The 25,229-nt window shown below is 36.1% G+C and overlaps 1 protein-coding gene across 2 annotated transcripts in view; it reads left to right on the top strand.

Annotated features, from left to right (window-relative positions):
• Positions 1 to 7,448: 7,448 nt before the first annotated feature.
• LOC106071380 (lysyl oxidase homolog 2-like) overlaps positions 7,449 to 25,229 on the top strand; it is a 242,452-nt gene continuing 224,671 nt past the window's right edge. For both annotated transcript variants that reach the window (XM_056040734.1, XM_056040726.1), the window contains exons 1-3: positions 7,449 to 7,847; positions 7,978 to 8,915; positions 15,994 to 16,167. In XM_056040734.1, coding sequence (XP_055896709.1) covers positions 7,589 to 7,847; positions 7,978 to 8,915; positions 15,994 to 16,167 — 1,371 coding nt within the window. In that variant the 5' untranslated portion in view covers positions 7,449 to 7,588. The remainder of the gene's footprint in view (positions 7,848 to 7,977; positions 8,916 to 15,993; positions 16,168 to 25,229) is intronic.

The raw sequence follows: 25,229 nt of genomic DNA, 5'->3' as shown, positions 1-25,229 counted from the left end.
TTTTTAGGTATGAACACAATTGAAAAGTTTATATAATAGATTGTTCCGGATGTTTGTATAAATAGTAAAAGAAAAAGAGAATTTCAGATAAATGTAATACCGTTAATTAAATTTTTTGGATGGTCTCGTATAAAAATTAGATGTACTACAGCCACGTGGAGAGATTTTCATACCTTACTTTGATGTTTGGATTCTGTTTTCCTTAAAAATCGGAACATAATATTAACGATAATTAGATTTTTTAATGTTTTAGGTAGAAAGTTAAATGTACTGTAAGAGAGTAGTGAGTTAAAATATTTTTCATAAAAATCCGTAAAAACATTATTTCGTAAATGAGAAGATTATTTGTTTATTAATTAGAAGAGGGAGTTCAAACAATTATTTGGCGTTAGTAGATTTTTAAATAAATTCGGAAATTTCTGGCGACGATTTGTAAGAAACAAAATCCGGAACTTTCTTTATCGATTACAAAACTTCTATGTTATGTTTTACAAGAAAATTAAATGTCTAAAAAGTAATTTTCAGTAATCAATTCTAGTAAATTACTTTTTTTAAAAGCCTTATGCGATTTCAAACAATCATTAGGCATAATTCATGTTTTATAAAACAATATCCGGAACATTTTTAGACTTAATGAAATATAAGTCCGTATAGAGATTATGATTTAGCATTAATATGCTATTTACATAAAAAACGGAACAACATATTATTGATAATGTGTTTTTGCAACGTTTAAGCATGGAAATTGAATGTAATATAAGTTAGAAGAGCAAACAAACATTTGTTGGCGTTGATTAGTTTTGCACAAAAAAATCCGGAACAATTAATTTTAGATACTTAAAACTATTGAGATGTTATGGGAGGAACATTAAAGGGTAAATCAGATTTTCAATAGCTTTTAGAGTTCTAGTTTTTTAAATCTAATCGTGACGGACAGACCGACCAACAGACAAAATGCACAAAAATAAGCTTCTTTTATTCGGATGGGGGCACTAAACAAAAAATAAATAAAATCTGATTTTTAAAAAAAGTTTAAGGAATTGGTTTAGAACCTGATCATGTTGCGACGTTACGCTACTGCACGAAAATCGCTGCATAAAAAGTCCATTTAAAAAAATGTGCGTGATATTTACATACAAAGTGCATTATTAGCCTTTATAAACAAACAGAAATGTTTTCTTTTAATTTTAGCAGCTAGTTGACCAGAAAAAACGTCTTTAACTATTATTTATATTTGTTGTAAACATTTCCTGTACATTTTTAAAATATATTTGACTTAGTGATACTAAAAATACACAAAAATTGTCCATCTTTGTTAGCATATTGTAACATTGCCTCCCTTACATTTACGTAATTGTTTTAGAATTGGTGTATTTTTATGAAAAAATCACTTGCATAATTAATTTTATAAATTAAACGGTTTGCTTTTAGAAAACCAAAAGTAGCCGTTGCACCTAAACTTTTCAAGCCGGATTTAATGATGAAATAATATTTTTCATATCTCTTCTAGTTTACGAGATCTGAGTGTGACAGACGGACAGACGGACAGACGGACAGACGGACAGACGGACAGACGGACAGACGGACAGACGGACAGACGGACAGACGGACAGACGGACATTTTGCACAAACCTAATAGCGGCTTTTTCCCCTTACGGGAGCCGCTAAAAATCATTCACTAAATTCCGATCCCCCCAAAGGGGGGGGGGGGATTTCATTTCGGGGGGGGGGGGGGGTTTGTACCCCCAAACCCCCCCCCCTGGCTACGCCCATGATATTTAGCCACGTCATAATATTGATAAACAATGAAAAATACGTATCACGTGACAGCCTTTATGGATTACATAAATTGTATAGAAGATATATAGAATCACGTGGCTAAATGTTGTTTGTTTACGATTGGTGAATGAGGTCCATTAGGTCGATGATCATTTTTTTTAGCTCCATTCATAATATTTTTATATCCACATAATCGCTTTACTTATAACATTATGATTTTGTTTAATTATTTCTAATGTACACTATATCAGTGACTATATCAGTGATACCTAAAGACAGCGGGCCGTGGGTAATAGGCTATATGGCTAATATGGGGGTAGTAATATAATATATATAATATATATATGTATATATAGATAGATAGATAGATAGATAGATAGATAGATAGATAGATAGATAGATAGATAGATAGATAGATAGATAGATAGATAGATAATATATTATATAATACAAACGTTACTTTAATAAAGAAGATGATTACGTCCTCCGCATCATGCATTTAGTCATGCATGTTAACTAATGACTTAAATTCTGTAAAGTCACTGGTTTTCCTGGCTAGCTCAGGCAAACCTTTCCATGCTCTAAGAAGAAGGAGCATCTGTATAAATTTTCCTAGCACATATATATATATATATATATATATATATATATATATATATATATATATATATATATATATATATATATATATATTGTAATATCCTTTAAAAGAAGCAACTCAACGCAAGGGTACAATGACAAATTTAATAAAATAGAGCAAGGCGAATATCCACAGTCATCAATCATCGCACTTCCTCTTCCTCTCTTTCCATTCATTTAGTCTCTTTATAGTGCGCTGTTGCTCAGCCATAGAGCCACTACAGAAAATGGTTATTACATTGCCCCCTTCTTATGTCTATTCGTCTCGAACTGACTCTGTTCCTCTCTCTTCTCCACAATACCGTACAACCAATCGACGTGCACCATTTTGCATTTAGTTCGAGGACCCCTCTGGATACGATATACTGCATCGTTGATTCGTTTCAAAATTCGATATGGACCTTCCCAATCCTTTTGTGATTTAGGCGATCTTCCCTTCTTTCTCCTTTGGGTTGTACAGCCAAACGAGATCATGCTCTACAAACCCAGTTGAATTGGCCCTTCTAACGTATCTGGTCTTCATGAGGTCACAACTGTCCTTTATCCTACTCCGTGCAAGTGCATGAACCTTTTCAAGTCCCCTTCTAAGTTCTGTTATGTATTCGTTAGTTGTCTTTTGTTTGTCACATGGCAGGCCCTGATTGACGAGGAAGAAGACCCGGACAGTTATCAATTCGATGTAGGGCCAGATATAACTGAGCTCATAGGTAAGATGCAGGAAAAGATGGGCACACTTGATATAGGGAATAGAACCATGCAGGGCGAAATGGACACACTATGTAATAATTGAAGGGATGCAACCCAACGAGACAACGATGTTTATTTACACGATGACATCAGACATACATAAAAACAACATCTGCCTTGAGCACATCTTTCTTATCAATTCTAGACTTGGGCGAAATCGTTCTCTTCTAACTTTAACATCCTTCCCTGTCTAGTCTCTAATACTGCGCACCTTCTGATCTGCCCACAACACAGTCACAGACAGCGTCCCAATCCCCAGCGTCTCAGTCACCACTATTAGTGAAGCCACAGTCCTGACAATGCAACTTCTCCTTCTTCAACGAGTCTACAGGCAATTGCTCCTTTACTAACTAGTCTATTCCTTCTTTAGCTTGCGTCACCATTTTATCTAATTGGTCTATTTCGCTTTCCAATTGCAATACACTTTCATCTACCTTGTGGGGTGCGGTGGTTAAGTGGTTAAGCGCTCGGCTTCCGAACCTGGGGTCCTGGTTCGAATCTTGGTGAAGACTGTAATTTTATATTTCGGGATTTCTATGGCGCCCCTGTGTCCACCCAACTCTTATGGGTACTTGACTTTAGTTAGGGAAAGTAAAGGTGGTTGGTCGTTGTGTTGGTCACACGACACCCTGCTCGTTAAACGTTAGCCACAGAAACAGATGAACTTAACATCATCTGCCCTATAGATCGCTAGGTCTGAAATGGAAGCTTTTTACTTTTTACTTCATCTACCTTGTTCCCCATCCTGTTAATTTGTTCAAGCATAGCATTCATTTTTTTCAAAATCTTGCCAAGGAGCTCAACCATCCCCAGCTCAATTTCAAATAGGTAGGTCTCCGGATCTTCTTCTTCATCGATTAGGGCTTGACGGAGACGAGCTGTAAGCGTCTTCTTGCTACCACCAAGCTTCCCGTGGCTACGCATCCCCAGCTGTGACCTACATATTTTGCCACATTCAAGGCAAGCATAACAATTGTCCACTGGTGGTCGATTAAAAATTTTCTTTTCCCCGTCTGCGTCTGTCCTCGGCAGCGGATTTTCTTTTGGTCTATGTATCCCGGGGCCTTTGTAAGTGACCTCCAACTGTCTCGTTCTGAAGCCGCATGCATCCAGGTGCTCTCTTCTATGTCAGTTAAGGCGAGCTGGCGCCTAAGCTAGTCTATAAAGCGTTTCCGTAGGGCACCTCTTTTACATAGACCAAAAAAGACTGCTTTTGACATACGTTCGTCCCCCATACGGGATACGTGCCCTGCTCAGCGTTACTGTCGGACCTTAAGAAGTCCCTCTATACTGTTCATACAGGCCTTCGCAAGGACATCACTGTTTGTGGTGCGGTCTTGCCACCGTATGTCCATGATGAAAGCGTTTAAGTAGTATTAGTTGCTTTCTGTATAATACCCATGTCTCAGATCCATATAGAAGGGTTGAGAGAACCACTGCTTGGTAGACATTGATTTTGTAGGCAGGCGGAGCGATTTATTCCGTCAAACTCTCGCCTGGAGGCGCCCAAAAGCGATGCGTCATTTGATACTAAGCTTCCTAGATATGTGAAGTGGTCTATTACGTTAAAGGGCTGTCCATTTACGGTGATCTTTGGGGCTGAGTAGGTTTTATTGGGTCACTTCTGGAACATGACTTCTGTTTTCTCGAGGTTTATAGATAAATCGAAAGAAGCGGCAGCTTATGCAAATTCGATGACCTCAATGTGGAGATCATGTTCATTATGAGCTACCAGGGCGCAATCATCGGCATAGAGAAGCTGTGTTGTAACAATTTCTTTTGTTTTTTGTATGGGACAGTAGATGTCAAAGATTGAACACATTGCCGTCTGTACGAAAGCTGACGTAGATGCCTTCATGCTGTCGCTGCCATATTTGACCCAGCATTACGCCAAAGAATATAGTGAGTAGGAGCAAGTACACAGTCCTGCTTCACGCCATTTTCTATTGGAAAGTGTTGTGTCTAAACTGGCCTTTTTGTCCCACGTGAAACTGCTTGAGAATAATAATAATAATAATAATGTCGGTTTGGACGACGTGGGACATGAGATTCGCCAATCGAAGAAAAAATCCTCCACGGAAAATTCCCGGCTTTATTACATGGGGACAACATCGACAAGGCTGCTTCCTTAACATGGCTCAAAGCAGGTCATCCCTACCCTGAAACAGAAGGCTTTATTACAGCAATATAGGACAGAGTAATCGGGACAAAAATTACGAGAAGCATATCCTGAAACTCAATGTTATCGACTAATGCCGAAAATGTGGAAATGTGGGCGAGTCAATTGAACACATTATGGCAGGATGTCCAGCCCTATCAGAATCAGCCTACCTAGGTCGCCATAACCAAGTTGCAAAGTTAATACACCAACACTTGGCTTTGACGCATAATTTGATCGGTAAGGACACTCCTTCTTATTATAAATACTCGCCACAAGAGATTCTCGAGTCTACTGAACATCTGCTGTACTGGGACAGGCCTATTCTGACCGACAAAACGGTAGATTTCAATCGCCCGGATCTTCTGTTAGTTGATAAAAAAAAGAGAAAACCGCTACCATTATAGACATCGCCGTAACACTGTCTTATAACTTAAGAAAAACTGAGAAAAACAAAGAAAATATGGGAACTTAGGCTTGGAGATTAAGCGTACATGGAAATTGTCCAAAATAACAATATACCCAATTATTATATCAACCGAGGGGATAATAACGTCTGTGAGCTCAGTTACCTTCAAGACCCTTAACATTCATAGGAACATCCTCGTTGCCTGTCAGAGGCATCACCAGAAAATTCCTCAGTGGAAACTGTTAAAGGGACTACGATGAATTTTGTTTCTCTTTGGCGAAACTCGACCCTGGTAGCGCCAGAGAATGACTACTCGTTCATTTCTAACATAATAATAATAATAATATTATTATTAATCTTTATTGTCCGTATGGAAATGGATAGGAACGTAAGTGGGCATCCGAGTCTGGCCAAAATAGTAATATTATTATTATATTTGTGAATATTTTTTCTCCCCCCCCCCCTCTTGTTTTTTCGTGGGGTGACTATCCGCAGAAATAAAAGAGTGATCTTTCCTTTACTTCTTGCTCGTCCAAACTCTTGAGCGAAGAAGAGAATTATATATATATAAGATTATTATTATTAAAATATGTCTTATCCACTTTCAATAAATATTCCCTTTTTAAATTGTAGCCTCGCATCGTTCCGCTCTCCCTCTAGTTTTGTGGCAGGATCCCACTCCTTTTTTTATTTCTTAGAAGCGGTCTGATTTTAGTAGCTTTTCAATTCATCTACTTTTGGCCCGATGTGTTACGTTCATTGGAACGACCATTGTATACCCCCCCCCCACCAACACCTACTTTTGGCACTGGATTTCTAGTATCACTTTTCTCCCTCCCTTCTCCCTCGAATAACGTAAGAATAAAGACCCGCCCACTAGAAAAAGTCCCAAATAAAATATCTGATTATATATTATTATTCTGATTATTTGATAGGCTCTATGGTGCTATTTTTGCAATAACAGGTTCCAAAAAGAAATTACTTATTCATGGTGTAGACCTATGTTGAGAAATAATTGAGTGAAATTTCACATCTCCAAAATACCCACTCCCCCCATAACAGCAATATACAAAAACAAAGTTTACATTTAGTTTAATATGCCCTTACAATGAGAATTTGTTGGATCTTTAGTTTTAGAGCTAGATCTATGATACATGATCCAATCTTATATTATGAATTACAGACGTTCCTTTATAACTGGATAGTGTAGTAATAAAATAGTACTTTAGATGCTAAAGACTCTAGATTAAAAAAAAACAACTCAATTTTGATTTTAAGAAAGGAAATGTGTAGAATTACAAATGAGTCCTATAAGTTGTAGCAAACAGGAAGCAGACTTTTTTTTTCCTATTAAAAAAAAAAGGACGTGCACATTTCGTACAATGTCGAATTAAAAAAAAATTTGGCTCAAAATTGCGAAAATGTGAAAATGCTTAGTTGTTCTATACGTAAAGAAAACAAATAGGTTAAATTGTTGTATTTTTGTTTACGGCGAATCATTAAAAGGTGAGTGAATTTATAGAAATATATGTATAAACAGACAGATAAACAGATAGATACATAGATAGATACATAGATTAATACAAAGATAGATTTATGGTTATCACTATCTTTTGAACGAAACTTTTGAATCTATATTTTTTTTAAATCATTTAATCCAATTTTAGAATCCTCGAGGAATTTCAGGATGACGGTAGTCTACGAGGAACGCGAGAGCAACGTGTCTGTGAGCACAGCACGAGTCATGTTTGCACCTACGCGTGATGTGTAATAAATAAGTGCTGACGCCTTGTTTAAATAGGATAGTTGGACGAAACTCTTACAGAGATACTTATTTTAAAACTTTGTGATAGAAAATGTCATTGTGGCCGTTGTTAGTTACGCTGACTTGTTTCTATGCTATTGTGCTTGCAAGACGTTATTTAGAAGGTGATGTCCGACTTATTGGTGGGTCCAGGAGGTATATGGGAACTGTTGTTATTTTTCATGATGGAAAATGGGGAGCTATATGTGACAGCCAATGGGACAAACAAGATGCCACTGTAGTGTGTAGACAATTAGGATATTCTCGAGTTGTGAAAACTTCTATCAGATCTGAGTTTGGCATGGGAACCAGTAGGTACTTTTCAAGCACTTTTCACCCAGATAGTTTAACTGTTTAATTATTAATTAACTAGTCCAATAATCTTTATTAAAATTATATCCTATGATAATATGATTAATAACATGATTGTATTTTTTAAAGAAAGAATGTGGCTCTCGGGTGTACAGTGTCATGGTGATGAACTACGCTTGTCTGACTGTTTATCCAGAGGTTTTAATAGCTCTACCAGAGACCATTGTCCGGGTCGTGCTAGATCCGCTGGTGTTATTTGCAGTGCAGCCATAATCAAATCACAAAAATCAAGTGGTGCAGCAAAACCAACTTTGGACAAATCGAATACAAGTGGAAAAAGGAGGCAAATCTTGAATTCCACTAGTAGCGAAATGTCCGTATTTCCTATCCCTAAATTATCCTACAATGACAGTGATTTAAATTCAACTGATGGAGTCACTGAAATAGCTTCTATTAGAGCACCATTAATATCAGAATACTTAAATAACGGTAGTGAAAAAAACTATAGTGTAACACACAAAAACTCAAATGTTCAGAATATAGTCAATAAAAATGTCTCAATAGACTCACAAAAACAAAATATATCTATAGCTTCATTCAAACAAAATAAATCAATGATTAATTTACATCAGAATAATGACACTCTCGATAAAAATGTATCTATAAACACTCTTAAACCGAATGTTTCAATCGACATACTTAAACCAAAGTTACCAATAGACACATTCAAACCAAATGTAACATACACATTTAGAGAAAAGCTATTAATAGAGAAACAAAATGTTTCTATAGCCACACTTAACTCAAATATTTCAATAGACACTAAAGAGTATAATATTTCAATAGACACTCTCAAGTCAAATATGTCAACGGAAACTCTGAAAAAAAATGTATCTATAAATACTTTAAAATCAAGCAAATCATCAGAAATGCTCAGACACGATGTTTCATTAGACACACACCAATCAAAGTTATCAATGGATTTGCCTCAGACAGATAACCTGCACTTGTTGGAGAAAACTATTAATGACAATTACCTGTTGGCTGCCGATGCACCTCACGAAAAGGTAAATTAAATTTAGTTCATAATTTGTCTATTAATAGCCTATAATGTTTGTAGTGTTATGCTCTCTATATGTATGTTTACATGCCTTTAAAATGTGAGATTGATGTTCAAGAAGCAACGGGACGGTAGGCAAGCTTAAGGGCTAGCCGTTGTAACAAAGAAAAACACACGCTTACCTGGAAAAAGTATGCCCACAACTTTCTATCCTCATAGAGATCCTTTGGGTTATATTATTGGTCATAGACATCCCTTGGGTTACTTTATTGGTCATAGACATCCCTTGGGTTACTTTATTGATATTAGAAATCCCTTGGTTTACTTTATTGCTTAATAGATATCCTTGGGTTACTATATTGGTTAATAGATATCCTTGGGTTACTTTATTGGTCATAGACATACATCCTTTGGGCTACTTAATTGGTCATAGATATCCCTTCGGTTACTTTACTAGTCATAGACATCCCTTGGGTAACTTTATTGGTAATAGACATCCCTTGTGTTACTTTATTGGTATTGACATCCCTTGTTTTATTTTACTAGTCATAGACTTCCCTTGGGTTACTTTTTTGGCCATAGACATCTCTTAGGTTACATTATTGGTCAATAGGTATCCGTTGGGTTACGTTATTGGTCAGTAGACATCCTTTGGATTACTTCATTGGTCATAGACATCACTTGGTTTACTTTATTAGTCATAGACATTCCTTGGGTTACTTTATTGGTCATATATATCCATTGAGGGAGGCGCGGTGACTTAGCGGTAAAGCGCTTGACTTCCGAACCGGGGACCGGGGTTCGAATCCTGGTGAAAACTGGACTTTTTAATTTCGGGATCTTCGGGCGCCTCTGAGTCCACCCAGCTCTAATGGGTACCTGACATTAATTAGGGAAAAGTAAAGGCGGTTGGTCGTTGTGCTGGCCACATGACACCCTCGTTAACCATAGGCCACAGAAACAGATGACCTTTACATCATCTGCCCTATAGACAAGGTCTGAAAGGGGAACTTTACTTTTTTTTTACATCCCTTGGTTTACTTTATTGGCTAATAGATATCCTTGTGTTACTTTATTGGTCATAGATATACCTTGGGCTACTTTATTGGTCAAAGACATTCTTTGGCTTACTTTATTGGTCTTAGATATCCTTGGGTTACTTTATTAGTCATAGATGTAAAACGTAATCATCTTCTTTTTTGAAGTAACGTCTGTACTATATAAGATAGATAGACCTTGGGCTACTTTATTGGTCATAGACATCCCTTGTGTTACTTTATTGGTCTATACTTTGTGTAACTTTATTGTTCATAGACATCCCTTGGTTTACCTTATTAGTCATAGACATCCCTTGGTTTACTTTATTGGCCATAGACATCCCTTGGGTTACTTTATTGATCAACAGACATCCTTTGGGTTACTTTATTGGTCATAGACATCCCTTGGTTTACCTTATTAGTCATAGACATCCCTTGGTTTACTTTATTGGTCATAGACATCCCTTGGTTTACTTTATTGGCCATAGACATCCCTTGGGTTACTTTATTGGTCAACAGACATCCTTTGGGTTACTTTATTGGTCATAGACATCCCTTGGTTTACTTTAGAAATTCCTTGGATTACTTTATTGGTCATATACATCCCTTGGGTTACCTTATTTGTCATAGACATCCATTGGGTTACTTTATTGGTCATAGACATCCCTTGGTTTACTTTATTGGCCATAGACATCCCTTGGGTTACTTTATTGGTCATAGACATCCCTTGGTTTACTTTATTGGCCATAGACATCCCTTGGGTTACTTTATTGGTCAACAGACATCCTTTGGGTTACTTTATTGGTCATAGACATCCCTTGGTTTACTTTAGAAATTCCTTGGATTACTTTATTGGTCATATACATCCCTTGGGTTACCTTATTTGTCATAGACATCCATTGGGTTACTTTATTGGTCATAAAAATCCCTTGGGTTACTTTATTGGCTTTTTTTTCGCTTGCGTCGCAAATAAGGTATGTCTGTGTATTCTCTGTAGCATTTTACGTCCTGACAGATGATCTTTTTCCTTAGCAAGTTCTTGTGTGACAAAAAAGGCCCATCCTTGATACACAGCTGCGATCACAGTTTGGGCATCTGTAATCACCAGTCGCCGTTGCACTTTCACCCTTCTTTCTACTACTGTTGTTTATGGCAAATGAAACCCGTGACCGTTCCTTTATGCTCGCTCTCCATCTGGGTCTATCCAGTGCCACTTTTTCCCATCTGTTAGTGTCGAATTTGAAGAGCTTCATGTCGTACACCATACAAATGTCTTGTGGAAGTTAACCTTTTGGCATTCTATGAACCTGACCGAGCCACCCAGGGCCAAACACTATTTCCGGTATTGAAAGCCAACAAAATGCATATTCTGAGATATCTACAGTGCATTATCCTGCTATTAAAAAGTTTTATTTCAGAATCCTAATCTGCTATTCGTACTTACTTAGATCCTCAGGTGCCGTTCGGCGCATTGGGCGGTAAGCTGCTTCCACAAAAATCTGTCACTTGCAATGTCTGAAGCCTCTTCCAACTTTTCCTGAGGTCCTTCATGAAAGTGTGGCGCCAGTTGTACTAGGATGCTCCTATTTGCGCTTTCCTCGTAATGGCCTATATGTCATCGCAACATTTAATATGCGTAATTCATTTTGTCGAAGAACATGTCCCGCAAACCTCATGCGACGCTCTGTCACAATCTTACTAAGGGGTCGACTCCCAGTTTGGCAAAGGACTTCTTTGATTGAGACCTGATCTCTATAACTGACTCGTAAAATCCGTCTTAGACATCTTTGTTGAGCCACATTTAGTCTTTTTCAATTTCTGCAGATGACTATTCACTGCACTTTATGGAGACCAGCCACTGGGCTCTTGGAATTTGATGACTGTAGTTTGCTTTAGATTTTATATCGAAAAGGGAAGTTTTATCGTCAAAATCATCTGTTGGGTGGTTTTGAACTAAAAAATCTCTGGAGTTTTTTTTTAAACAAATTCAAAACTCTCTTAGCTACGTTCATAGAATTTGGTGAATTTAGTTTGCTTTAGAATAATATTGAATAGAGATATTTTCAACCTCAAACCTCTCTGTAGACTGTAGGGGGATTTTAAACTCAAAACCATCTGGAGGGGTTTTAAACTTTAAAAAAAGCCCTCTAGAGAAGGGAGGTTTAAAGTTAGTTTAAACTCAAAACCCTCCTAGGCTTGGCTACGCTCATAGAATTTTGAGTGTGCAATTTGCTTTTTTATATTGAAGAGGTATTATTAGCATCAAACCCCGCTGAAAGTGGGTTTAAACTCAAAACCCCCTTTGGCTACGCTCATAGTGTTTCGAGTGTAATTTGCTTTTTTTAGCAGCCCTCGTGAGGGGAAAAGCCGCTATTAGGTTTGTGCAAAATGTCCGTCTGACATCTTTCACACTCAGATCTAGAAAACTAGAAGAGAAATGAAAAATATTATTTCCCCATGCGATGCGGCTTGAAAAGTTTGGGTGCAACGGCTACTTTTTGTTTTCTAAAAGCAAACCGTTTAGTTTATAGAATTAATTATGCAAGCGATTTTTTCATAAAAATACATCAATTCTAAAACAATTACGTAAATGTAAGGAAAGCAATGTTCTTATATGTTAACAAAGAAAGACAATTTATTGTGTATTTTCAGTATCACTAAGCCAAATATGTTTATAAAATGTACAAGAAATATTAACAACAAATATAAATATTAGTTAAAGGTGGTTTTTCTGGTCAACTAGCTTCTAAAATTAAAAGAAAACATTTATGTTTGTTTATAAAGGCTAAGAATGCACTTTGTATGTAAATATCGCGCACATTTTTTAAAATGGACTTTTTCAGCAGCGACTTTCGTGCAGTAGCGTGACTAGTATCTGCAAGACATGCCATCAGTTCCCTCATAATTTAAAAAATAATCAGATTTTATTTATTTTTTGTTTAGTGCCCCCATCAGAATAAAAGAGGCTTATTTTTGTGCGTTTTGTCTGTCTGTCGGTCTGTCCGTCAACGGTAAAGCAGGATATGTTTTAGTGGCCCTCTCTTAAAAAAATGCATAGCTTTTTTTAAGTCTTATGATATTGTTTGAAAATTAAAATTATTTTTTTAAACATATTGTAATAACTGAAGGGAGGCAACTCAACGAGACATAGACGTTTATTTACACTGAGACATGACAAACACAAAGGGCATCTGCCTTGAGCACAGCATCTCCATATTGGCTCTCTCCTTGGGCGGAAATCGTTCTCTCTCTTAATGTCAACATCCTGTTCTAGTCTGGTTACTGATAGTGCGCACCTTCTTTCTGCACTATCTTGGATGGCGGTGCGCATGGCAAAGTCATAATAATATGTTACACAAAAAGACTTTTTTCCTGTTAGTGATGAAAATGATTTCAAAATTGTCTTGTTATGTAGCTTGTGGTTGGACGCATCAATGGCTTTATAAGTAATATAGATTGAAAAACAGATCTATTCACTATTCATTTTGTGAGTTATGATACACGGGCAACATCTCAAGAAAAAGTTTAGCCGCAATTTTTTTTCTATTTGAATTTAATATAAGAATGGCGGTCTATTTAAGTTTTCTGTCCGTCTTTGGCGCCTGTCTTTAATAATGGCTGTTTTTTGAGTCTCAAATGTTTGTCCCGCAGCTTTGATGAGAGCTTTCCAACTGTCTTCCAGAAAATGCTGCCAGGTACTTTCCTCTATGGCAGTGAGGACGAAATGGCACCTGAGGGGATCTTTATAGCGCTTACGGGGGCACCTCTGTAACGTCGTCCTCCTATAAGCTCGCAAAAGAAGATCGCCTTTGGCATGCGGTCGTCTTCCATGCTGGATAATTGTTATGGACAGTATAAAAATTAATAAAATAGATGACATTTTGTTCAAATTTGACATCACGCTTCTTTATAAGTGTTTTTCTTAGAGGGGAGCGCTGGCGGATTTTTTAAAGACACATTTTAAAGTTACATTAAGTCAAGTGTATCATGAAGATACTATGCGCTATAAATGTAGTTTTTTTTTTTTTAACATTCAACGAAAACGAAGTTTGTATTAAAATTAATTTTAAAAACAACATTTGAATCAGTATTCCATTTCATGAGTTAGTTAATAAATGGAAAATATATTTTATAATGATCCATTGATACTTTTTTCATTGTGACCTTAGATGCAATTTTTTGTATAAATGTGCGAATCTATGAATGAAGCTTGATTTATTAATGAAGTCTGCGATCTTTTTAAAAGACTTACCTCCCCTGAAGTTTTCCATTTAAAAGTGGTTTATTTTTTTGAAAAATCTGCTTGCATAGATAATTTTAAAAATTAGATGGTTCACTTTCGGAAAAAAAGTAGCCATTGCATCAGAACTTTGAATGATCTAAAATATCGTGATGTCCGATTTTCATTTTCTTTTCTAGTTTCTTAGATCTAAATGGGACGGACGGACGGACAGACAGGCCACACAAATCTAATAGCGTCTTTTTTCCTTTCGGGGGCCCTAAAAACAATCCAAATATCTTTAATAAGATAGATGTAGTCTATTTTTTGAGAGAGAGAGAAAGGGAGAGAAAGATAGCAAGTAATGATACTTTGTAGCACTGTCAAAAAAAAATCCTAATAGCATTGAAAAGATAAATCTATATCTTTTGTCATTTCACTACATTCAAACGGGGTTAAATAAACGATTGCAATAAATTAAACCAAATTGATATTTCCTTTTATTTAGAGACCAAAATACCAAGAGAAATGTAGAAAGGGAAACGAGAATGTGTACGAAGGACGAACTTTTTGTTGTTGGCGGTGGTGCGGGTGGAGGGAAGGATAAATAAAAGTGCTACTAAAATTAACTGGCTAAAAATTTGAGGTCGTTTATGTGTTGGGGGCGCATTATGAAGCGGGTCTTTCCAAATCAAGTCAAAAGTCTATGTGGGACAAATTACGATGCGCGGGTTAAAAAAACAAACGAAATTGGGGTTCCACAGAGTGAAAGAGAGAGAGAGAGAAGGAAAAGAAAGCGGGTTTGAAATTTCATTGTAACAGTTACACTAATTCACGGGCTAAAAAAAAGTATGCTATGTTTATCATTTAAATGAATCTTGTTTTTTATAACTAAAAGAAAAGATAGGGGTATTTCGGCCATAATAAACATTATGGGACCAAATCAACGGGCGTAGCCGGTGTGTACTGCTAATACCAAAATAAATGTAGAAAGTGGAACGAAATCAATTCAAAAGTCTTTGTGGGAGGATTTACGATGCGCATGCAAAAAAAAAGGGGGGGGGGGTCTAGAGAGAAAGAAAGAGGAGGGAATAGAGAGCTGAACGTGAAATTTTATTGTAACAGTTGCACTAATCTAAGGGCTAAAAAGTATGTTAGGTTGATCGTTAAAACATGGCCCTTTATTAAAATAAAAAAGAAAAGAAGGGTGTGTTCCGGTTTCAATAAACAATTTTAAGTCTGGGAACAAATGAATTGGTTTAGCGTGTGTGTACTGCTAACGTAAATGTATCATCCAGATTTCTTACTTATACCATCTGATATTGTCTAGTAGAGTTGGTCGTCGCACTTGGAACTCTAAGGCCAGCAAAAGCGAACAAGAGCTCCATTCCACCGGTCAGGATGGGCGGCGAGTTCCTCCGTCCCGCCACCCTGTCTGACGGGGGGTGAGACTCGGGGTTAAACTTAGAATTTGATTTTGCGTTCACTTCCAGTGGACACGGACACTCCGGACTCGCGGACTAGAGACGCGGCCGAAGGTCACACCATGGTTACCCCTGTCATGTTCCTATAATATACCAGGCTAATCGTGCGAGACAAAAAAACAACAATATTTAAATATAATAAAATTATAAATTGATAGATAGATAGGTATACAGTCATAAAGAGAGAGACAGATAGATAGATAGATAGATAGATAGATAGATAGATAGATAGATAGATAGATAGATAGATAGATAGATAGATAGATAGATAGATAGATAGATAGATAGATAGATAGATAGATAGATAGATAGATAGATAGATGAAATAATACCAAACACTTTCAGCCTAATTTAGAGCTACGACTACAAGGTGGACGTTACAAATGGGAAGGTCATTTGCAAGTTCGTATAAAAGATGAACCATGGATGACAATTTGTGCTGATTTCTGGACTTTGAGAGAAGCAATGGTAGCATGTCATCAACTGAAAGACTTTGGGAAAGGAAAGCAAGCTCTTTTGGTAAGAAAACTTTTGTGGTTTTTTTTCTGCCTATCAAGTTCCTGTAGGACTAAATACTGACCAGAAAGAAATTAGGTCGTTTAATATGATATCAAATTTTTGGAAGAAGTTTTGATTATCTGAAACATTATATGTATTTGAATACTCAAACTTGCGAATTAAAATTTTCAGATTTTGATTTAAAAACTGTAATTTATTTTTCAAAACAAAATCTGGAACTCCCTTAACCGATGAAAAGTCTTTTGTGATGTTTAGCAAGACAATAAATATAAATAAAATAAGTCTAAAAAGTGATTTTCAACAATAAATCTTAGTAAATGGCTTTCTCCTTTTAATATCCTGAATAACCTATTGTCGATATTTCTGTAAAAATTTTTAAATTTGTTTCAAGTTGATAATCTTGAACTATTTGATATCGATAATTAAACTAAATTGACTTATACCTAAGAATGTAAAGTGTAGTAGAAGTCAGAAGTGCATTTCAAACAATCATTTGCCTTATTTTTCTTATAAAACGACATTGGAACAACTGTATAGGTAATGAAATATACGTCAGTATAGAGATATTCATTTAAATTTTATGTTATTTATTTTTTAAATCCCGAATAACTTATTATTGATCATGAATTTTCGACCTTTAAGCAAGAAAATTAAATGTAATATGGGTTACAGGAGCAATACCAAACATTCGTTGGCATTAATTTGTATTTCATAAAAACATCCAGAACAACCTAAAATACTAAAATTTTTGCTATGTTTTGGAGGGAAACTTAAAGAGGAAAAGCTATTTTCAATAGCCTTTTATTCTTTTTAATTTAAACGTATCGTTCCGACAGAATCAATGAAAAAAAAAAGTAAGCGGCTTTTATTTATTTAAATTTATTTAAATATTTATTTTATTTTAAAACAATCTAATAATTTAAAACCTTTTGTGGAATGTGGCCGTGACGCTTCTGCACGAAAGTCGCTGCATAAAAAAATAATAGTTATATTTCATGTACAGTTCACAGATATACATTGATAAGTGATACAGAAAATAAAAATAAAAATCTTTCTTTTTAAAAATATTGTTAACATAATCTCCCTTACATCTATGTATTGTTTTAGAAGTGGTGTATTATTATGAAAAAATCGCATGCATAATAAATTTTAAAAACAAAACAATATGCTTCTAGAAAAAGTAGCCATTGCACCTAAACTTTGCAAGCCGCAACGCATGATGAAATATGATTTTTAGTTTCTCTTCTAATTTTTTAGATCTGAGTGTGACAGACGAACAGACAGACATTTTTCATAAACCTAATAGCGGCTTTTACCCGTACGGGGGTCGCTAAAAATTGAACGTAAGAAAGTTACGCACAAAAAACAAAAGTATTAAATATGTTAAACTAGACATATATTACCCGCGGCCCGCGGGTCTTAATTTGCGTATCGCTGTCGATATAGTCACTGAGAGTGTTTTGTAAACAATTAAACAAATGATAATGTTATAAGTAAAGGGAATGCGTGAATGTAAAAATAGTATGAATGGAGCTATCAAAATAGCTAATCGACCTGAATCAATTTTTTCAAATAAAAACATTTGCTTGTAGGCCTACATATATTTGATTAAAATTTGAAATGAATAGACTTTATTATGTATGTTCATGTGTTAAAGTATAAAGTAGATCTATCATCTTTGAATTAGATCTTGAGCTAGAGATAGATCTAGATCTGGTAAGCGTGGTCGAGAGGCTTACTGCGCTTGAACTTTGCTTGTCTTGGCTACCTAGAAGGGGGCACGAGGTTTGACACCCGACTCGGGCAGAGTTGTGTTTACTGAGCGCCTAAAGGCATTACGGAAAAATTAACTCCTACATACCCCCTCCCCCCCCCCCACTGGTCCACAAATGAGATTGGACCAAAGCGCTCTGAGCATGCTATAAACATGAAAGTAGCGCTATATAAAAGCTATAATAATAATCTAGACTAATCTAGTTTCCCTTTAATGGGCTTTGTTGCTGCACATACAAATAATAAATGTGTCAGACGCGAATAGCCCAATTTTTCAGTAAAAGAAATTATAGAAGTCATTTCTCTATAGAAGTTACGAAGATTATATAATATAAAATCACTGACCTTTATATACTACAATAAATATAGGTATTTGCTGTCTATTTACAATTTATTTAGGTAGGTGCTGTTTTACTATTACACACCAAGTATCATAGTTTAGAAAAAGCCAGGTTCGTTTTTTGTGTGTGTGTGTAACGCTATTTGCTAACAACATATAGAGCTAAATTACAACTCTTTATTAGTATAATTAAATCTAACTATTAAATTCTGTATGAATGCATTGGTTAAATAGTAGATCTAGAGCTACTTATTATAAATGACATTATATTAATAAATTAAGTGGAATAGATCTATTGTTCTAGAACTTTAGAATCTACATATTTCTTGGCATCTCGTACAGCAAAGCAGACAAATTTACAAAAGCCGTCAAGTCGCAATATGTTCTGCATATATGTATCCAGTTCACGCCTTTCACGTTTCTGCGTATAATGTAGGCGTAGTCATATCACCACATGGGCACATGTGATTCGTAAAACATTAAAATACATAGTAAACACTGCACTCATCATTAATCTTCGGAATCACTGACATTGTCATCAAGTAGACTCTATATCTATATCTACATTTCAGATCGAATCTAGTTTAGAAATCTAGATTCTATCTTGAGACTAGATTGTCACTAGTCTAAATCTAGACTAAAGTCTATTGATTAGGATAGGCCTACATCTACTATCTAGATTATTTTATATAGAGTCTGTATCTAGATCTAGAATAATTCTATAGCCAGTCTAGATCAGACTCAGTAGATCTACTGTCTATACAATATTGAATATATTTCTACTTATAGATCTACTTTTCAACGCCAATATAATAATAATAAGGCTTGTCATCGAGTCGGAAGATTCATGAGGATCTAGAATGCAATATTTCCTATCGATACGCAGCCCCAGCTGTAACTTACATAGTTCCCACAACCAGGGCAGAAATAACCATTATCCGCCTATGGTCGATTAAGATTTTCTTTTCGCCGTCTGCGTCTGTCCTCGGCAGCGGATTTCCTTTTGGTCTTAAATGTGCATACCGCGGCCTTTGTGAGTGACCTCCAGCTGTCTGTCTCACTGACCAAAAAAGACTGCTTTTGGCATACGTTCGTCCCCCATACGGGGTACGTGCCCTGCCCAGCGTAACTGTCGGACTATAAGAAGTCCCTCTATACTAGTCCATACCGGCGTTCGCAAGGACATCGCTGTTTGTAGTGCTGTCAAGCCACCGTATGTTTATGATGGAGCTCAAGCATCTTTGGTGAAAGCGTTCAAGTAGTATTATGTGTTTTCTGTTTAATACCCATGTCTCAGATCCATATAGAAGGGTTGAGAGAACCACTGCTTGGTAAACACTTTTTTTTTGTAGGCAGCTGGAGCGATCTATTCCGCCAACTCACTCCTGGAGGCGTCCAAAAGCACTATTGGCCAGACCAGACGGTTATTAACTTCCTTGAAAGCGAAGTGTCATTCGATACTATGCTTCCTAGATATGTGAAGTGGTCTACCACGACAAGGGGACGTCCATTTATGGTGATCTTTAGGGCTGAGTAGGTTTTATTGGGTCGCTTCTGGATCATTACTTCTGCTTTCCCAAGGTTTATAGATAAACAAAAAGAAGAGGGATCGTATGCGAATTCTTTGACCGCCATCTGGAGATCATGTTCATTGTAGGCTAGCAGGGCTCTATCATCGGCATAGAGAAGCTCTGTTATGACCATTTCTTTTGAAAATTGCCGTCCGAACTAAACGTGATGTTGATACCTTCTTGCAATCGCTGCCTCATTTTTTTATATTTATAAGCTTAGTATTATTTTGGACCAATGGACCAACGACTGATAAGAGAAATCAGGTATAAACATCAGGAGAAAACACGACCCCTTAACTCAAGAAAAAATTTAGAAATTAAAACAGACACAAAATAGACAGTGAGGTTCATAAGAAACAAATATTCACAATTGATTACAGTAACACCTTTTTAAAAACACCTTCTAAAAATCATTAAAAGTTTTAAAATGACAATTATTATTTTAACAGACACACTTAAAATTATAGTATAATAATGTCAGTTTAATTTAAAAAGAGAACTGAAAAAAATTGTTGTAACTTTAGGTTAGGCACTCAACGAAAAGGCATGCAACTCAACACAGTTTAACAGGAAATAATAGTTGTGTTTATTCACTAGGACAAACACATAACATCCTTCAGCTTCCTCAGAGTTTATTACTAAGTATACCAGTCCTTTGCTACTTAACCCGAATGTGGACCAACGACAGCCTTCCCCGCTTCGCTCCAGGTCCCTACTACAACCTTCAGGCAGCACCAAAGTTGGCCTCTTAGTTTCCCAAACATTCAGACACTTCACAATTCCTGATGCATTGTTATTCTCTCTCTTCTAGTGTCTTCCTGTTTTCATTCAACAGTGCGCTAGTGCGCACCTCAAGCACTGGTGCAAAGCAGGGTTACAACAGTATAATAATGTCAGTTTAATTTAAAAAGAGAACTGAAAAATGCAAAGATATACAAGGAAAAAAGGCACTTCCGGCCCAATTTATGATTCTACTTTTTAATCAAAGAAACGAAACGCATTAGTTCAACATTGCCCATTTAAATATTGGCTTGGATAGATAGTTCGTTCTGCGCAAGCGTGACCTTTTTTGTTAGATGTACGCGATTAATGAATGGAGCAATTAAAATGTATTTAGGCCTATTGTGAGTATGTCAACATAGCGAACGAATGTATGAAAAATGCTTTAGAAAAACAAATTAGAATGTTAATTTGATTAAAATATGAAATGAATGTGTTAAAGTATAAAACTATCTTTGCAAAGAGAAGTCCTATCATCTTAGAGTTGAATTAGAGTTTTAGACCTATGAATAGAGAGATGTGTAACCTTTCGGGTAATGTCTTATGAAAGAATGTACGTCAGGAATTCTAAATTCGAAGATATAAGGAACGAATTTATGTAAAAATGCTTTTGAAACACAAATTTGAAGCTTAATTTTATTAAATAATGAAATCAATAGACTAGTGTAGTTCATAAGTCCTAAGTTTGTTTTAGGGCTACAATATATACACCACGGTCCCAGTTGGTACCCAAGAAACATGTATGCAAGATTGGTCAAACAGTTTTGATTTCTATTCTGCACATACATACATACTTACGCCTTACATTCTACTTTATAGTATAGATATAAAACTTTAACCCTAACCTATTGGAACGATACTACGAATAACAAATCTCTAAAACGCGGTTTGAAAAATTCGTAGCCTGAATAAATGCCGCTAAAAACGCAAGCTTTCTATTAAACCTTTGTATTTTATTTCGGTATTTCCCTAAAGGCCGCAGTCTTTATATAATGCATACAAAGAAATAGCAAAAAAAAAATTTTTTTTCCCTGAATCAACTTATTTTCAATTTTCCTCACTGCATATTGTATTTTCATACTCGCTTCCTTTTAGTAAATAAAACTGAACCTAATAGCAACATGGGCCTCAGATCTGGAAGAAAAGCGTACCATGCGTAAAAAGGCCAGCTCCTCTACCACCAAAGTGAAAGCCACCTTAACCTGCGATATTTGTGGACGGGAGTGTCTCTCCAATATAGGTCTCCACAGCCACATGAAAAAGTGTTCGAGATGAACCATTGTCGCTCCACTACTGAAGCAACAAATATCATTAAAAAGACGTATAGTTTGTTCAAGATAAATATTTTTACTAGTTCTATAGCAACATTTAAATTAATTTCTTTTAAAAGTTGAAAAATTACAACTGTTAAAGTAGAATATTGATTATCGTTAGAGCCGTTTTCGAGATCCGTGTCCACTCACCATTATTCATTCCACTCCGAAATTGTGACTTCTTTAAACGTACTGTACCAAGAAAACAAGATAAACATTTAAACAAATACTTTTTTTTTTCATAAAGACAATATATCCTTTGCACAATTTGTAGAGCGATTATTTTTCTCTTAATAACTAATGAATGTTAAATTTAAACAATGGAAAAAAATTTTACCCCGACCCCCCTCCCAATCCCTGTTAAGCGAATATATAGATCTAATTGACCTTATAATATTCCAATGATAGGCCTTTAGATCTACTTACAAGACGAGGCGCAAAATGTTATTGTACATTTGTGTCAGGATTTCGTGATTTTACCATCACAAAAGAGATACAAGACACCGATAGCAAAGACAAACAGACACTAACACTCTTTTGTTCCCCTGGCAATCAAATCATTAAATAAGAACAATCTGGTATAAACTTTGTCACATGTAAATTATGAGTGAGTCTGGTGTGAATGTACACTTTGGTTTCTTATAGTTATAATGTTTTTTGTTTGGTGTAGTGATCAAATTGTAAGACAAATTTCCTTACGGATAATAAAGATTATTATTATTATTATTATTATTATTATTATTTATTAAACTCTTCAATGAATAGGCAAATACCCGAAAATATGTAGTCCGTTCAAGATGAATATTTTCTCGTTCTCTAGCCAAATTTAAATGTAATTCTTTTGATACTTTCAAAAATTAGGACATAATTATTCTATATTGCATTCTGACCATTCATTCTTTCGTTTTTGTACCTTAGAATAGGTTCTTCCTGGAGTTAGTGGAAAGACAGTAGACACCCCGCACTTGGCAGCTCCCTCAGTGAGAACCAAACATTATTTCCGGCATTTGAAACTAAACAAGATTACAAAGAGGAGTCTCCCATCGGATCCCTGTCGGATCCGCCTATTTGCAAGGAATATTCAAGACGTGATTTTGTTTTGATTGTCCAAAGTAATAATGTTTCAAAGATTCATTTGGCGTTGTAAAAAAATGTTTTTTTTTGTAAAATGTTTTACATGTTCGGATGTTCCTTCAAAGTTGAAGAACTTCCTTAGTAGATCCTCCCGATTGACGACGGGGGATGGCAGCGAGCAGGGTATGAACCCGGGACCATCGAGGCAATCAGTCCAGCGCGCTAACCGCACGACCAGACATTGCTGTTAACTTAATAACAAACTAATAGCACATTATTGATAAAGAGATTTTTTAGACATTTGGGCATTACAACTACCGTATATGTACACTGTTAAGATAGATACTTGAAATAAAATGACACTTTTGTAATATAAACAAATTAGTTTCTTTATCAGCCATCTTAGCTCACAGAATAATGTCCCCTATGAATGGGCATAACTCTTCCTACTATATACAATATACCTAAAATGGGGGTAATCTAGAATATTATGAGTTACTGAAAGGGGCGTAACATTCCATCAACTCTCCTCCCTAAAAAAAAATAGAAAAAAAAAAGTTAAAAGAATACAATCAAATCCACAAAACTATTTACATTATGGTAAATATGTGCAGTCCTTCTTAAGCATAGTACCCATATCTTATAGGTTTCTGAAGAGTAGCTCTAGGTCGCAGAGAGTACTGATGAGTGTCTTTGGGTGTTTAATGGACCGTTACTACATTCATTCTCTACGTCTGGGAAAATGTCAACACACTCACTTTCTGTGTCTGGAGAAATGTCTTTATTTTTAGAGGTGTCGTTATGTGTCTTCTGTTCCTTTGGTACCATTTTCGCCTTGTTTGATGTAAGCAGGTTCATTAACTTGCTTACATACTCTGCCTTGTCTCCAGGTTGGATCATTAGGCGATTGATAGAATACTTTCTGTCACGAGCTGTTTTGTTATAGTCTTCTTACACTTTGCTGACGCTTCTTTTGTTGGACTGTGGTTTCTTGTTGAGAAACTTTTGCAGGATGCTCTTCTCTTGGCAATATCATCCTTGCTGTCCTTCCAAATAACATCTGAGCCGGACTTAAATTGGTATCTTGCCTGGGTGTGTTTCTGAATTGTAATAGGGCTTCAAACGCATCTGATTTACTTTCTTTGGATTTTTGCATCAAATTCTTTAATATTTTTACTGCTGAGGTAGCTTTACCTTTTGATTGTTGATGTCCTGGTGATGATTTTAAATGATGGACATCCTATGATTCCATAAATGTGGTAAATTAAACAGATGAAAACTGAGGTGCAAACTTGGGGACCCCTACCAGATGCAAACTTGGGGACCCCTACCAGGTAAATAAGTTTTTCAGTTTTCTTATAACAACTTGACTTGTTGTCATGTGCAAATGTTCCACTTCTATAAAATTTGAATAGTAGTCAACATAGCAAGGTATTGTTGGTTGAATATTTAATATGAATCTATTCCAACTTGTCCCAGGGTTTTAAATACTCATTATGCTGCATTAAACTTTCTTTTTGGTTTGCAGGTTTACTTTTCTGACAGGGTTGGCATGCATGAACTATTTCTTTTATTCTTGCCGCTATTCCCGGCCAGAAAACTGCGTCCCTTGCCCTTCTCATCATGGCAACATACCCTAATTGTGCTGCATGTAGTTTAGTCTCAACTTCTTTTCTTAATGCTCTTGGGATAATTATTCTCTCCCCTTTCATTAGAAGTCCATCCTCATAGGTCAGTACATCTGCAGTTGACAACACTGTTTACATTTTGGTCTAATATGATGCTTGTCTGACCAACCGTTCAGTATGTACTGTCTCAACATCCACATCTCATTGTCTATATTGACTGCATCTTTAACTTTATTTAACATTATATCTGAGAGGCTCAGTCCTACCGTATGGATGGAGGGGTCAGGAAAATTTTCCTGCACGGGCAAATGGTCTCTGCTTAACGTGTCGGCAATCTGTAATCTGTTTCCTTTTGGTATACTGGTAATGAACATAGTAGATTCGTAGCGGTACAAACGCATCATTAAGCTTTGAACCCTTTTAGGTGCACAACTGAGGGGCTTATTTTCCAATGGTTTATGATCATTCTGTATTATTATGGGTCTGCCGTACGTGGACTGGTCAAACTTTTCTAGATCTACTACTACAGCAAATAGTTCTTTTTCAATTTGTGCCCACTTTTTCTGAGGCTCCGTGAGTGACC

This window comes from Biomphalaria glabrata, chromosome 1 (assembly GCF_947242115.1).
Source record: "Biomphalaria glabrata chromosome 1, xgBioGlab47.1, whole genome shotgun sequence".
NCBI classification, from domain to species: domain Eukaryota; kingdom Metazoa; phylum Mollusca; class Gastropoda; family Planorbidae; genus Biomphalaria; species Biomphalaria glabrata.
Note: the sequence above shows the minus strand (reverse complement) of the source record. Positions and strands in the feature narration are given on the sequence as shown.